This window comes from Rhinopithecus bieti, unplaced genomic scaffold (assembly GCF_001698545.2).
Source record: "Rhinopithecus bieti isolate Rb0 unplaced genomic scaffold, ASM169854v2 scaffold_78147, whole genome shotgun sequence".
Classification (NCBI taxonomy): domain Eukaryota; kingdom Metazoa; phylum Chordata; class Mammalia; order Primates; family Cercopithecidae; genus Rhinopithecus; species Rhinopithecus bieti.
This window is the reverse complement of record NW_016828689.1, coordinates 15,825-31,682: the sequence shown is the minus strand read 5'-3', so window position 1 is coordinate 31,682 and position 15,858 is coordinate 15,825. Positions and strand designations below refer to the sequence as shown.

Genomic DNA, 15,858 nt, shown 5'->3' with positions numbered 1-15,858 from the left:
AAAAAAAAAAAGAGGGTTTTCTCTGAGGAATCTGACTGGCCTGCGAGGAAAGACCTGGAGTTTCCCAAACTAAATGACTTAGCTAGATCACCCTACAGTGAAGCTTACAGTTGACAAGCTTCATCTGTGTACTCAGAGCTTCCATTCAGCTTTTTAATCTCTTCCTCTTAAATATAAGCAGGCAGCCACAGGAAACAACTGAGAGGCTGGCACAATGGCTCACGCCTGTAATCCCAGCAATTTGGGAGGCCACGGCGGGTGGATCTCCTGAGGTCTGGAGTTTGAGACCAGCCTGGCCAACATGACAAAACCCCGTCTCTACTAAAAATACGGCGTGGTGGCGTATGCCTGTAATCCCAGCTACTTGGAAGGCTGAGGCAGGAGAATCACTTGAACCCGGGGGGCGGAGGTTGCAGTGAGCCGAAATCGTGCCACTGCACTACAGCCTGGGCGACAGAGTGAGACTCTGTGTCAAAAACAAAAACAACAACAACTGAGGAAACCCTAAAAAATAAACCCCCAAAAAACAGAAGCAACTTGGAGATACAGAGGCTAGGCAGGGATAAATAAACTTCAAAAGAAAAGCATATACTGTAAACATGAATGAAGACCAGAATACTGTTTAAAAAATAGCATATGCAAACAAAATTATGATAGCAAAAATGAACAATGTAAAAAGTGTATGTTTTCCACTTTTGAAAGATAGTTGAGGAAATCTTCAAAAAAATAGAGTAAAAAGATGGAAAAGGGTAGAAAAAATAGGGAATTTTTCTAGGAGGTTCAGTATTCAAATAGGAGTTATAAAAAGAAAATAGATGAAAACTGAGAGGATGAAATCATTAATGAAATCATTCAAGAAAATTTCCCTGAACTGGAGAATCGATTTTCCAGAGTCAATGGGCCTACCCAGTACAAGAGTGAAAAGAAATTCATACCAAGATGTATCTTGTAAATTTCCATGTCAAACACTGAGACCAGAAGAATCCTATAAGCTCGAGAGAGAAACAGGTTTCAAATGCTTATCAAAGCATTAGAAATCAGAATGGCTTCAAACTTTTCAACAGTAGCACTAGAAGATCAGAGCAGTGTGCCTTTAAAATTATTTTCTGAGTCAACAACTATGGGAGTTTTAAAAAAAGGATTTTCATCTTAGAATTCTATATACAGTCAAGTGTGAGAGTAAGAATAGAGACTTTTTTTAAAAAAAGAAAAGTAGGTTCTTCACACCATTTCTTAGGAAACTGTTGGAGGATGTTCTTAAGCATAGCAAAGGAATAAACCAAGAACGAGGAAGACATGGGATCTAGGAAATAGGAGATCTGTCACAAGAAAGTGATGATCCAGGGAGGACAGCTGGTCCAGATTGGGACAGATCAGAAGGTTGCATGAGAGACTGTTACAGAAAGGTGAAAATTGATAGGAAAAGAGATTTGAATATTGGTCAGAAAGTTAGGGATATATGCATAAAAAACTAAGCAAATTGAGAAACAGGAGGCTATTTTTAACAGTCTAGAAGCATGTTATTTAAGGTAGTTATCAACACCAAAATAATCAGAAGAGGTAGAAGTGATTGGGTCTGGGGAAGGGAGAATATCAAGGCTAGCAGATTTTATAACAGATCTTTATAGAGCCATTTGACTCTTAAAACTGCATATATAACTGATGAAAGTAAATAACTAAAAAAGCTTGTCCAGCCTAATTAAAAGTGATATTTATAATTTTGCAAAATTACTAAAGGAAGTTGGAATACTTTGACATACATTTTTAAATCTCAGATCTCCCTGTCATCTCAATACACATCAAAACCTTGAGAGCAGAGACCAGTGGTCCTTCCTTTCAGAGTTGGAGAGTCTGGGATTCTGTTGTCAGACTGTGTTCCCTGAGGCTTTTGTCTCCTTAATGACCTTGCACTTAAGTCAGGTCTGCATACAGGAAAATCTCTGTCTCAACAGCCATGGCCTTTCTTGTTCCTCAGGTTGTCCGCACAAACCAGTGTGCAGGAGAATTTGTCATCACTTTCCCTCGTGCTTACCACAGCGGCTTCAACCAAGGCTACAACTTTGCCGAGGCCGTCAACTTTTGCACTGCCGACTGGGTGAGTCTAGAATGTGGTGAGATTGGGGGGAGAAGCAGGAGGGTTGTGGAGAAGCTGGGGCATCATGGCCGCCAGACTTGGCCACACTCAATCTTGAACCTGCCCACAGTTGCCTGCTGGGCGCCAGTGCATTGAACACTACCGCCGGCTCCGGAGATACTGCGTCTTCTCCCATGAGGAGCTTATCTGCAAGATGGCTGCCTGCCCAGAGAAGCTAGACCTGAACCTGGCGGCAGCTGTGCATAAGGAGATGTTCATCATGGTGCAAGAAGAGCGGCGTCTACGAAAGGCCCTGCTGGAGAAGGTGGGGAGAGTACCCCAGATCAAGCACCCTATTCTGGTGGAAGTTCGGGGAGGCAGAGGCAGCAGCACCAAGAAGATGTAGCCTCTACTCTTGGAGTGTAGTGAAAAGAACTAGATGCATCTTAATTGAAAACCACATACCATTCTCTGCTATACCCTTTACTAGCAACCTTGCTTAAGTCGATTTACTTCATTGTCAGTTTTCCCATCTGAAAAATGGGGTTATGATAATGCTTATCTTTTTGGATAGTTGATTGGATTAAAGATAATGTTTGTTTAGTGACTGACCCATGACAGGTACTGGTATAGCAGCTATTTATCATTATTTAAATGACCCAGCAAAATAGACTGGCATATGAAACCTCACTGCTGATTATCTAGGTGACTGTATCAAGTTACTTGATCTTTCATATCTCACTTTCCCACTCTAAAATGGGAATAAATATCTAACTTGCAAGATGTAAAGTTAGAGTAAGGTGATTTATGTGAAAACCATCTCTCTAACATTGCCTTTGCAATGTTGCAGCTGCTATTATTGATAATGTTAATACATGAAGAAACTGAAATATGGAATGTTTCTCAGGAATTGCTATTTTATTACATGCAGATGTTTCAGTAACTCAAGCTAGGGCAATAATATTATCAAGTAGAAGGTGGTCCTGCTTTAATTGATTTCTTGTAAGCTTGTGTCAGTTGTGTGTGTAGCTGAGTGAAAGCTGCTACAGAGCTCTAAAGTCCACTTGTGTAGTTTCAGCCATCATCTTCAAATTTCACACTTGCCCAGTTAGGGAATTGACTTTGTGAGAGTCTTTCATAAGATTACAAAGGAGTGCTGGTTCTGTGGGATCCCTTGCTGCCTATTTAGGGTAATACTTTCTTACTTTAAAGCTCATTTATAGCTTTCCTGTGAGTGTGGGCTATAGGGAGAGCTATAGCTACAGTAGTGTTGGAAGTCTGGGGCCTCTCAGTCGTGATGTTAGTTGTTGAGTCCCTGGGCTTTTCCAGACATCATTTTCTCACTCTGTTCAGTACTGTTATTAAATGATGGCCATGTGGCTGTGCCAAGCTGTGGGAAGGAGCCAAAGCAAGGTGGGGAGAATAGACTTTCTCATCTTGACATTCAGAATTCTTCACACTTGGCCCTTACCTCAGAGAAGCATTCTGAACACCATAGTCTTGGAATCCTATAAGAGACTGTATGTGTATTTAAGTATGTTTCTGGGAAGAGGACTCATAGTTTACATCCAATTCTCAAGAGTCCATAGTCAAAAAAAAAAACCCTAGAGACTTCATCCTTAGAATATTTTCTGACTTTAGAGTCAAAATTAACTCAGTTTGGCAAGTTACTGACCCTAAGACTTAGTTTCTGCCTTAGCAAAATGAGATAGACCTGTGGAATATATATTCTTATCTGAAAATTAGAGCTAATAACAGTAAGTATTTGATGAACACCAAATCTAATTGCCGATATACCTGTCTGATTCCATAGCTGCTTTGTTTTTGTTAATCCTCATAACAACCCAACAAGGATGATACTGTTTATCTCCATCTTACTAGATAATGAAACAGACCCAGAGACGTTAAATGATTTACTCATGATCACATAGCATATAAGTGGCAGAGTGGGATTTGGGCTCATAACTTATGCAGAGGTTAGGTGTTAAAGTTGGTGTGTAAGGCAAAAACTGTTAGAGTCAACATTTCCCATTAAAATCCCTAAAATTGCCCGTTAGATATACGCACTGGGTTGTCTCTCAATTACTCCAACATAGCCAGCTTTTCTTCATTTTGAAATGGAGTGCTTTTTCTTTATCTGAGCAACAGATGAAGTCATTGGATTAGGTTTGGAAGCCATATTGTTGGGAGAAAATTATTATATCTCTTTAAACCCTGAACACAAGCACGTGCAGTTGAATTTCTCTAAGTTATATATGTGCACAAGTATCTCCTGCCTACTAAGTGGCCAGCGTGGTGCCTGGAACACAGTGGGCGCTGAGTAACTGGAAGCCGATATTGTTCCCCAGTACACATAACTAGCCAGGCCTGTCCCTTGGCCACTTCCACACAGTGCCACCTCTCTGGTATCTTGGTCCACCACTTTCCTCACTTCTCACCCACAAGGCCCTTTCTGCTGATCTGGATCTTACCTGATTTTTCTTCCTCTATAAAATTATCCGACTCAGCTCACACTGATCTTGCCCTGGTTTATCTGATTCCCCTAGCTTTGAGAGTCTCGACTTTACAAAGGGCAGGTATGCTCCCTGGGGTTTGGCCTCTTAAACCCTATGACCCTCAGCATAGATTTGAGTCTAAAGTAGGGGTCGGTGGTGGCTGAGATGGAGGATTCTGCTACCTGGTTCTGGTTATATATAACGCATGGGTTAAATGCCCTTAGGGCATCACAGAGGCTGAGCGAGAGGCTTTCGAGCTGCTCCCAGATGATGAACGCCAGTGTATCAAGTGCAAGACTACGTGTTTCCTGTCAGCCCTGGCCTGCTACGACTGCCCAGACGGCCTTGTCTGCCTTTCCCACATCAATGATCTCTGCAAGTGCTCCAGTAGCCGGCAGTACCTGCGGTGAGCGTGGGCCTTTCTGGAGGAAGTGGGGCAAGAAGGAGGATGCAGAGCTGGGCCAGACATGCTCTTGCCTGCCCTCTTCCTCCAGGTATCGGTATACCTTGGATGAGCTTCCTGCCATGCTGCATAAGCTGAAGGTTCGGGCTGAGTCCTTTGACACCTGGGCCAACAAAGTGCGAGTGGCCCTGGAGGTGGAGGATGGGCGGAAGCGCAGTGAGTGATGGGGGGATGGAGGGACTCCACAGGCAAGTTCTATTCCCTTTCTTCTGTACTCTGACCCCCTTCCTCTGCCTTTATTCAATACTGCCTACTCCTTGCTGCCCTCATTCTTCTTCCAGGCCTTGAAGAACTGAGGGCACTAGAGTCTGAAGCCCGTGAGCGGAGGTTTCCTAATAGTGAGCTGCTGCAGCAACTAAAGAACTGCCTGAGTGAGGCAGAGGCTTGCGTGTCCCGAGCTCTGGGACTGGTCAGCGGCCAGGAAGCTGGGTATGACAGCATGAGGAGTCGGGGCACACATAAGGTGCTGAGGATCCAGCACCTAGGAAAAGTGCTACAAGGGGTAGACTGTGAATACCATTTGGCAGAATGGACATCATCAGGAAGCTGCCAGGCACAAGAGTGTGAGATGGCCTGGAAGGTGTTGGGGAGGGCAAGGAGACCAGGCCACCTAGAAAGGAGAGGAGAGCCTCCTTGATTAAGAAAGCTAGAAGTGTTTATTTTTTATCAGTACCTGGAAGTGGCCTGAGAGAGAGGCTGAGGGGTTTTGTGGGAGGTTTACGGGTAAGAACAGGACACAGATGTATAAACCTGATCCCTGCTACACAGCTTTAGAGTTCACAGTAGAGGATGGATTGCAAAGTGTAGCTCTTGTTACAACCCATTAGTTTCTAATTCTTTCCCCTCATAATATGAACATGCTCTATGATTTAAAACCTTCCCTCTAACCTGGGCAGTTGGGGCAAATTTGAAATATGCGAGATCAAGGTGGACAGGTATGGTGAAGAAAGGTGTTGGGTCTTAGCGTAGACATGGAGGGAGGGCACTGGGTTTGGACCTGAAACCTCACATGTGATACTCCATAGCCCCCACAGGGTGGCGGGTCTGCAGATGACCCTGGCTGAGCTCCGGGCCTTTCTGGACCAGATGAACAACCTGCCTTGTGCCATGCACCAGATTGGGGATGTCAAGGTGAGGATGCTTGGAGTGCTGGTGAGGGATCAAGGGGACTGGGGGACCTGAGCAGCAGGCTACGCTTGGCTCCTTTCAAAAACTTAAAGTGTTCAGGCGAGACTGGACACACATGTGAGAAAAGAACAGGTGGAGGGGTGAGGCAAGGGTCTAGTGACTGCCTGTTAGAAATGGGCCTTGAGGGTCAGGTGGCAAGGGTATGAGTACAGGATACAGAGTCCAGGTAAGGTTTCCTGGAGGAGGGATAGAGGAGGAGGAGGTAACAGGGGTGCTTGTTGGGCTTGGAAAGTGGAGGGGAATTCATGAAAGTGGAGGAGGAGTGAGATGGAGAGGGCAACAGACCCCACGGTGGTGAGCGCGAGGGTTTATGTGAGGACTAAGCATAGCAATTTTTAGGGCAGGGAGGTTTCTTGGTGCCCTGAGAACAGAGCCCTCTGAAAAGTTAAATAAAGCATAGTTTAATAATTGTTAGTTAATTAAGAATCTCTAAGTGTGGGGCCCAGGAATCTGCATTCTTAACAAATTCCCCAGGGCATTCTAATGAGCAGTCAGTGTTAGGAACCTCCACTGTCTTAGGGCTTGGAGAAGGAGAACCCAGTCCATGTTAGGCTCCTTTGCCCCAAAAGCTTGGAGGTTAAGAAGGTAGGTGGGACAAGGTTCCATCTGGTGGTGGAATTCCTCAGTGGGCCCAGCTGAGGAGTTTGTTCTTCATCCTGTGTCCTGGTAGGGTATTCTGGAACAGGTGGAGGCCTTCCAGGCTGAGGCTCGTGAGGCCCTGGCCTCACTGCCCTCCAGTCCAGGGCTACTGCAGTCCCTGTTGGAGAGGGGCGGCAGCTGGGGGTGGAGGTGCCTGAGGCCCAGCAGCTCCAGCGGCAGGTGGAACAGGCGCGATGGCTGGATGAGGTGAAACGCACACTGGCCCCCTCAGCCCGAAGGGGCACCTTGGCTGTCATGCGAGGACTGTTGGTCGCGGGTGCCAGTGTAGCCCCTAGCCCTGCTGTGGATAAAGCCCAGGCCGAGCTGCAGGAGCTGCTGACCATTGCTGAACGCTGGGAGGAGAAAGCCCACCTCTGCCTGGAGGCCAGGTAGGTCCAGCTGCTGCTTCTCTTCTTCCCTTCCCTATTCCAAACATCAAAGTTGAATGGAGACCCAGAGGATGATTCCCATGGGTGGCCTTAGGTATCACACTCCTGTGTTACTGTATTGACTCTCCCCTCTTTTGTTCCCTATCTTGTCGTTTTTGTTTTTTTTTTTTTTAAACTGTATACTTAAAGGCAGAGAGAGGCTGACGGAGAAGCAGAAATGCACAGATAGAGATTATCTAGAAGACTAGCACTACAGGCTAATGTGCGCATACCCAGAAGCCCAAGTGACAGGCAGATGAGCAGATGTTGGTAGAAAGACCCCACAAAGGGTAGTTGACAAACTGCAGCAACAGATTACGTAATACAGGTTGTGTATGTAGGCATTGCCAGCAGGCCAGGAGACTGGCAGACAAACAGAGGCGCAAGAGCTATGGCAGAAGGATGAAGTTGGATGCATGCGGTCTTGGGGAAGCAGGGACTGGCAGCTACCCTTAGGCAGAATACAAGCAAGTAGGCCCAAGTGGCAGCAGGAATAACAGACACCCAAGGGGCCCATGCAGATATATCTGGTGGTCAGGCTGGGCTTCTGGTCAGGCAGACCACATCAGACTGAGTGTTCTTTTTTTTCCCTACCTTTAGGCAGAAGCATCCACCAGCCACACTTGAGGCCATAATCCGTGAAGCGGAAAACATCCCTGTTCACCTGCCCAACATCCAGGCTCTCAAGGAGGCTCTTGCTAAGGCCCGGGCCTGGATTGCTGATGTTGATGAGATCCAAGTGAGGACCCTGCCACTCCCACCCCAGGCCTTCAGTCCAGCTGGGAAGAGATGGCATATACAGTGGGATGTGCTGGGTTGCTGGGATGGTTTGGGTTGGCTGGAGAGAGGAAGGGGGCATGGCATGTAGTCAGGAGGCAAAATGTGCCTGATGAGCAGGGTGAGAGGAATAGTGTGAGGCTGGCCTGAAGGAAGAGAGGGCACTGGTTAGGATGAGATTGGTGGGCCAGGAAGGCAGGTGGTATGGGACTGAGCAGGGCAGGGGCGTGGAGGAGAGGAGAAGAGGCAAACTACAACAGAAGGCTGATGAGATACTTAGGGCTGAGCCAGTCAGAAGATGCTGGTGTTGTGGGAGAGAGCCAAGTGTGTGTTCCTTAGGATGACACCTGTTTTTTTTCTCCCTCAAGACAGCCCAGTTCATCTTTCCAGCTCAGGGCCAGGCACAGAGTAAGCATCAGTAGCATTGGCAAGTTGAACTGAGCTGTCTCTCGCCCTTGTCACTAGAATGGTGACCACTACCCGTGCCTGGATGACTTGGAGGGCCTAGTAGCTGTGGGCCGGGACCTACCTGTGGGGCTGGAGGAGCTGAGACAGCTAGAGCTACAGGTACTGACAGCGCACTCCTGGAGGGAGAAGGCCTCCAAGACCTTCCTCAAGAAAAATTCTTGCTACACGCTGCTGGAGGTGAGGCCTGGGACCTTGACCTACAGCATCTCTTAACGCCTGCCCTAGCTTCTATGAGATGGCTCATGAGATAACATGGGTTTTGTGGGGGCACCAGGGAGGGAAGGAGAGGGCAGGGGATGTAAGGGAAGCCCAGTCATTCCCTCTCTGTGTGCCTGCCTCAGGTTCTCTGCCCGTGTGCAGACGCTGGCTCAGACAGCACCAAGCGCAGCCGGTGGATGGAGAAGGAGCTGGGGTTGTACAAATCTGACACAGAGTTGCTGGGGCTGTCTGCGCAGGACCTCAGGGACCCAGGCTCTGTGGTAAGGAGCTTAGACACAGATGGGGAGAAGGGCTTGGTGATGATAGAGTCTGAGCTGGGTGGTCATGCATAGACCGCTTGTCCACTGAGCCTCAGTTCTCCTGGTTTGGGAGTAGGGGTGTTAAGTGGGGGCGGGAGCAGAGAAGGGAAGGGATAGGCTGCTGACCCACTTTGTTCCTGTCCTGGGTATGGCAGATCGTGGCCTTCAAGGAGGGGGAACAGAAGGAGAAGGAGGGTATCCTGCAGCTGCGTCGCACCAATTCGGCCAAGCCCAGTCCACTGGCATCATCGACCACGGCCTCCTCTACAACCTCTATCTGTGTGTGTGGGCAGGTGCCGGCTGGGGCGGGAGCTCTGCAGTGTGACCTGTGTCAGGACTGGTTCCATGGGCGGTGTGTGTCAGTGCCTCGCCTCCTCAGCTCTCCGAGGCCCAATCCCACCTCATCCCTACTGCTGGCCTGGTGGGAATGGGACACCAAATTCCTGTGTCCACTGTGTATGCGCTCAAGGCGCCCACGCCTGGAGACCATCCTGGCACTGCTGGTAGCCCTGCAGAGACTGCCTGTGCGGCTGCCCGAGGGCGAGGCCCTGCAGTGCCTCACAGAGAGGGCCATCAGCTGGCAAGGCCGCGCCAGGCAGGCTCTGGCCTCTGAAGATGTGACTGCTCTGTTGGGACGGCTGGCGGAGCTCCGCCAACGGCTACAGGCTGAACCCAGACCTGAGGAGCCTCCTAACTACCCTGCAGCCCCTGCTTCTGACCCCCTCAGAGAGGGCAGTGGCAAGGATATGCCTAAGGTGAGCTACTCAGCCCAGCTCTTGTCCTCAGATTCTTGTCTCCTAGCCCCTACCCCAGTTTAGGCTCGGCCCTGCCCCTTGTTCTCCAATTTTCAGTTTTCTTTGGACCAGCTTTCCTACTCCATTCTGCATCTGTCCAGATTCCTAGACTCTGCTCCCTGCTGGCAGCCTGTCTTCCCTCCTCCTCCAGAAAGCAGAGGGTCTCAAGTTTGGGGTTGGCGGAGGAGGAATAGGGCCTGGTTCTTCAGTTCAGTCACCCCTACCTATTCTTGCTCTCCTTCGCAGGTCGAAGGCTTACTGGAGAATGGAGACAGTGTGACCAGTCCTGAGAAGGTAGCCCTGGAGGAGGGCTCAGGTAAGAGAGGTAGGTCTAGGTGTGGTATGGGTAGGCTGTTGACTGCATTTCACCAGAGTGACCCATGTAGTCCTCAGCTCTGTTGTAGTGGTGGGGATAAGACCAAGGGCAGCCTCTTAACACAGCTTGTTTCTGCAACCTCCTAGATCTGGAGCTGCTGTCCTCGCTATTGCCACAGTTGACTGGTCCTGTGTTGGAACTGCCTGAGGCCACCCGGGCCCCCTTGGAGGAGCTCATGATGGAGGGGGACCTGCTCGAGGTGACCCTGGATGAGAACCACAGCATCTGGCAGCTGCTGCAGGCTGGACAGCCCCCAGACTTGGAGAGGATCCGCACACTTCTGGAGGTGAGGAGAGGGGTCATGGGCCGGGCCAGGAGGTCAGACCGAGTAGGGAGCCCAGGCCTGACCACTGGCCCACAACCTGTCTTTCTGCCTATCTGTAATCACAGCTGGAGAAGGCAGAGCGTCACGGGAGTCGGGCTCGGGGCCGGGCCCTGGAGAGGCGGCGGCGGCGGAAGGTGGATCGGGGTGGGGAGGGCGATGACCCAGCCCGAGAGGAGCTAGAGCCAAAGAGGGTACGGAGCTCAGGGCCAGAGGCTGAGGAGGTCCAGGAGGAGGAAGAGCTGGAGGAGGAGACTGGGGGTGAGGGCCCCCCTGCACCCATCCCCACCACTGGCAGCCCCAGCACCCAGGAGAACCAGAATGGCTTGGAACCGGCGGAAGGGACCACTTCAGGCCCCTTGGCCCCTTTCTCCACTCTGACTCCCCGGCTGCATCTGCCCTGCCCACTGCAGCCGCCTCAGCAACAGTTGTGACAGTGGCTGAGCCTAGCACAGACCCTGACAGAGACCCCCCCCTTCGGCCTCAAGGATCCTCTTTCTGACCATCAAGCCTGCTTCTCAGGGGGTGGGCAGGTAGGGGGGTGGCCATCCCCCCTACCCGCCCACCCCTGAGTCCCTTGACTTTTGTATTCTGACTCCAAGGTATTGTTCAGACCTCAGCTCCTGGGGGCCAGCCCCTGGAGTCTTCCCTCCCTGGTAGCCTCTAACCAGCATTCCCAGACACCTGAGGCAGATAGATGGATGGGCTGGTGGGCAGGGGGGTGGCTGGGGCTGGGCCATCACCATTCCAGAGACAAGGCCAGTGTATATGCAAACTGGGGGACTCTCCTCTCCCTTCTCTCCCCAGTTCTGGTCCTGGCCAGGCCATGCTACACTAACCCCTGCCCCCACTCTCCTCCCCTGTTTTCCTTCCTTCCTACCCCTTCTCCCTCTCCCTTCCCCTGACTGTTCCACCCAGGAGGAGGAAACTTCACATAGCCGTGCTCACAGTTTTTTATTTTAAAGGAATTTGGCTGGGGAGCTGAACAGGGCTCCCTGTGATCTGAAGAAAGCTTTTGGTGCTTGTCCTCACAACCACCTCAATCCTCCCTCCCTGTCCTCCCCTGTCTCCTTTCCTCCTCCTGGGTTCATGTTGTAATAAAAAAAGATTGTTGGTGTGTAATTAATTTGTTCAAAAGAAAAAAAAAAAGCAAAACAAGAAACTTGGTTCCAACTGAAGCCTATTTTAATTTTATTTTATTATTTTCCTCTTGTTAGAAATAAAACCCTTAGAAACATTTTTTGGAAACATGTTTCTGAAGTGCATTTCTCTTAGACGGGGAGGACAGTGCTTCCATCACCAGTCAGTGGAGCAGCTGTAGTGCTGGCGGGAGCACTAGGGCTGAAGCCAGGGAGCTCTGGGTTCTGAAATCAAGTTCCACCAGCTTCTTAACCTTGGGCAAGACATTCTGATCCTCCCCTGACTAACCCCAAGCCATTTTCCCTCAAGTCCAAACAGATGGGCTCAGCCCGCTCACCCAGACTCCTACACCACAGCCTCCCCCAGTTGATGCCCTCCAGTTTATCCTCCTCAAGCTCCCAAAGGGATTTTTTTTTCAATGGCTTTATTGAGATATAATTTACATACCATAAAATTCACTTGTTTGAAATGTACAATTCAGTGATTTGGGGGATTTCTAAAGTGTAGATCTGATTATATACTGCTTAAAACCTTCCATGATGTTTTATTGCCCTTAAGATTATACGTAGAATCTCGTTCTTTCTAGAATGTTTTCCTGTCTAACCCATATACTGCATAATTCCCTGATTTTTCTCCACAGGTTATGCCCCTGATGAATGGGGACTAAAGCTCAGATGTGTGGTCATTTGCAACCCCTGAGTTCACTTTTTAAAGACAGCTTATTGAGATACAATGTACATACCATACAGTTCACCCACTTAAAAGTATACAATTANAAAAAAAAAAAAAAAAAAAATTTAGAACATTTTCATCACTGCAGAAAGAAACTCCATATCCCTTAGGTATCCTTTACCCCTCATCCCATTTGCCTCTTTGGGACATTTTACATAAATGGAATCGTATAATATGTGATCCTTTGTGTCTAGCTTCTTTCACTTAACATAGTGGTTTCAAGCCCATTAATGGTCCCATAGTGGTTGGAAAGATCTCCCTTCTGAGTCCCAAAGTCTTTAAGATGAGGTGCTGGACTAAATCAGGGACCATCAACAGATTGTTTACATGTTTTTGTGGGTGTTTGCATGCATGTGTTTTTCTGACAAGAAGACTAACCAGCTTGTATCAGATTTATAAAGGGATCCTTGACCCTCCAAAGGCTAAGAACCATTCTTTGTGGTCTTGAGTGTTGTGTGTTTGGAGTCTGCCCCATGATATGAGGATACAAAGGAGGAAGCAAGAGCATGGAAGCCCTGCTAAGCCAGTTAGCTTCCCATCATGCCTGCCTCAAGGGCTTTCCCTCCTCTCAAGGGGCTGTGAGGAGGCTGAAGGCTAAAGGCTGGGTCCTGATTGCTAGCCCAGGAGCTTAGCACACTGCTACTCTTATTTTGCTTTCTCATTTGAACGTTCATGGGTTTCATTCCCCCTTCCCAATATTTGCAGTTGATAGGAACCTAGTGGTAAATAAGAAAGCCCGCCCTCTTCTGCAGCTTTGATTGGTGGGAGGGTCTGGCTCAGCCCTGCTTCATCTAGTCTCCCAGTTGGGACCCTAGGCTATATAAGTAAGGAGAGAGAGAGGAGTCCTTGGACAACCCTGTCGGGTCCAGTTTGACCCCAGGTCTCAGTCCAGGGGAAAAGGCTGACCAAAAGGCTGGAATTGATCATGAAAAGGGGGTTGGAGGAGCTGACAGGAGAGGTGAGTGTGAGAGCTGGGATGGGCAGGAAAGGGCTCAGGAAGTGGCCAGACAGGAGAGGAAGAGATGGTGCCTACAACCTGAAGCAACTCCCAGGTTAGAGAACTGCTTGGCCCAGGATGGGGGCCTCCCAGGTATAGGCCCATCCTTCACCAGTTTTCAGACCGCCTTTACCATGTTGGCACATCCCTGTCCCATCCCTCACACACTGTCTCCTTCACAGCAGACATGCATTCCATGAACTCTGCAGGAGAGGCCCTGGCCATCATCCTGCAAGACCCAGATCAAATCTAACCCCTTCCAGAGAGCTTTCTCTGGTTCCAAATCTGCCCTCTTTCCCAGACACTCCCCTAGAAAGGGAGGGGGACTGGCTCAGGGGACCCCCTCCACCTCAGATAAGGGGCTGGGGAGAATGAGGTCAGGGAAGCAGTGGGTATCTTCTCACCTCAAAGTCATTTTCTATTATAGAGATATCACCTAGCTGCCGAGTCCTCCCAAATGTTGCCACATCCCTCAGGATGGCTCCTGAATCTGCAGGTGACAAGGGGATGGGAAGAGACATCACTTCTATTAAGGACTTTACCGAAACTCTTCCTTCAGGCCCAACTGAACCCTTCTTCCCGTTCTCCTTAGTGCCTCCACCTGTGCCTTACATGGTGTCTGAAACACTCTAAGATTAATAGGTCTGTCTCTCCTCCCACCCCCAAGCTCTGGAGCTTCTGGAGGGAAGGCAAGGCCCAGGCCTCAGTCTGTCTCCACTTCCAGGCCAAGGGCCCGCAGTCTAGTTTTAGAAAGAAGGAGGTAGGAGCATCAGTTGGAGCCTCACACTGTGCATATGAACTCTGTTTCCGTTGCAGAGTCCAGTGGTACAGGATACTACCCCTTGGGAGTGGCGCCCGGGGTCTGAGGTACATGGTCAGTGGGTCCTTGAAGGGGCAGACGCTAACTAACCATGCTTCCCAGAAGACCTGAAATTGTGATGGGAGAAGAGGAGTTAGGAAGCAGAGGAACAGGGTTCTTGCCCCTGGGGCACTCACATGAAAGGGAGGGGAACAGCCCCTTGTGAACCTCCACCTGGGTGCTCAGCTCCATTTGAGATATTTCACAAAGTCCCCAACAGACACAGGAAACAGACCCCTAGGAAAACAGGCCTCACCTAGGCGTATCAGTCTGGCAGAGCTGGGATTTTCACCAAATCTCTGTGACCCTAAGGCTAGACAGAAGGGGTCCAAAGTAATCAGCCTGCCATCAGGAAATAGTTCACAGTGGGAGCTCAGTGTTGATCTCTGCTGTTGGTAGGTTGGGAATTCAGCAGTGCTAGGGCCACAGTGGCCTTGGTAGGTTAGAAGTTCATATTGCCAAGGTGCATAACCTCCACGCCTATCTCTATTGGTTATATATTTGCTACATAACAAATTACCTCAAAAACAGTGGCTTAAAACAATTTTATTTCACAGTCCTGTGGTTAGGAATCTGGGCACAACTTAGCTGAGTTTCTATTTCAGGGTCTCACAGCCAGCAGGGTGTGAGCTGGGGCTACAGTCATCTCAAGGCTTGGCTGGGGAAGGATCTGCTTTCACGCTTTCATGTGGCTGTTGGCATATTCAGTCTTGCTGGCTGTTGGCTGGGGGTCATTCTCAGGTTCCTTGCCACGTGCACCTTTTCATAGGGTGGCTCACAATATGGCAGCTTGCTTCATCACAGCAATCAAGTAAGATGAACTAGAGATAGAAGGAGAGTGCCCACATGCCAGACAGAACTCATAGTCTTCATAACCTAATCTCAGATGTGACATCCCATCACTTTTGCAATATTCTATTCGTTAGAAGTAAGTCAGTTACTGCCGGGCGCGGTGGCTCACGTCTGTAATCCTAGCACTTTGGGAGGCCGAGAGGGGCGGATCACCTGAGGTCGGGAGTTCCAAACCAACCTGACCAACATGGAGAAACCCCATCTCTACTAAAAATACAAAATTAGCTGAGTGTCGTCGCACATGCCTGTAATTCTAGCTACTCAGGAGGCTGAGGCAGGAGAATTGCTTGAACCCCGGAGGCAGAGGTTGCGGTGAGCCGAGATCGTGCCATTGCACTCCAGCCTGGGCAACAAGTGAAAACTCCGTCTGGGGGAGGCGGGGGAACAAGAACAAAAACAAAAAAGTAGGTCAGTTACTAGGTCCAGGCCACACTCAATGGGAGGGGATTACACAAAGGTGTGAATACCAGGAGGCGGGGGAGGGAGGGTCATTGGAGGTCATCTTGGAGACTGACTACTATAGTTTTTCCACTGGTCCTGGTGATTCATGTTACTTCCACATGCAAAATACATTCACCACTTCCCAGAGTCTCTAAAAGTCTCATTCAGTCACAGCATTGCCCCAAAATCCAGAACATCTAAATCAGGCCCATATATGAAAGAGGCTCTTTGAGTATGGCTTCTTAACTACTATTTGTCTCCATCTTTAGATTTGTGAGACAATTTTTTTTTTTTT

At 49.2% G+C, this 15,858-nt stretch overlaps 1 protein-coding gene across 1 annotated transcript in view; it reads left to right on the top strand.

Annotated features, from left to right (window-relative positions):
* Nucleotides 1-11,790, top strand: part of LOC108523797 (lysine-specific demethylase 5C-like) — a 19,494-nt gene extending 7,704 nt beyond the window's left edge. Inside the window, 15 exon segments of the mRNA XM_017864572.1 lie at nucleotides 1,976-2,095; nucleotides 2,205-2,399; nucleotides 4,794-4,975; nucleotides 5,064-5,188; nucleotides 5,314-5,461; nucleotides 6,058-6,163; nucleotides 6,891-6,990; nucleotides 6,993-7,248; nucleotides 7,888-8,026; nucleotides 8,530-8,709; nucleotides 8,874-9,011; nucleotides 9,206-9,805; nucleotides 10,091-10,160; nucleotides 10,307-10,506; nucleotides 10,611-11,790. Of these exon segments, the coding sequence (XP_017720061.1) occupies nucleotides 1,976-2,095; nucleotides 2,205-2,399; nucleotides 4,794-4,975; nucleotides 5,064-5,188; nucleotides 5,314-5,461; nucleotides 6,058-6,163; nucleotides 6,891-6,990; nucleotides 6,993-7,248; nucleotides 7,888-8,026; nucleotides 8,530-8,709; nucleotides 8,874-9,011; nucleotides 9,206-9,805; nucleotides 10,091-10,160; nucleotides 10,307-10,506; nucleotides 10,611-10,976 (2,925 nt within the window). The 3' untranslated portion in view covers nucleotides 10,977-11,790.
* Nucleotides 11,791-15,858: the final 4,068 nt, after the last annotated feature.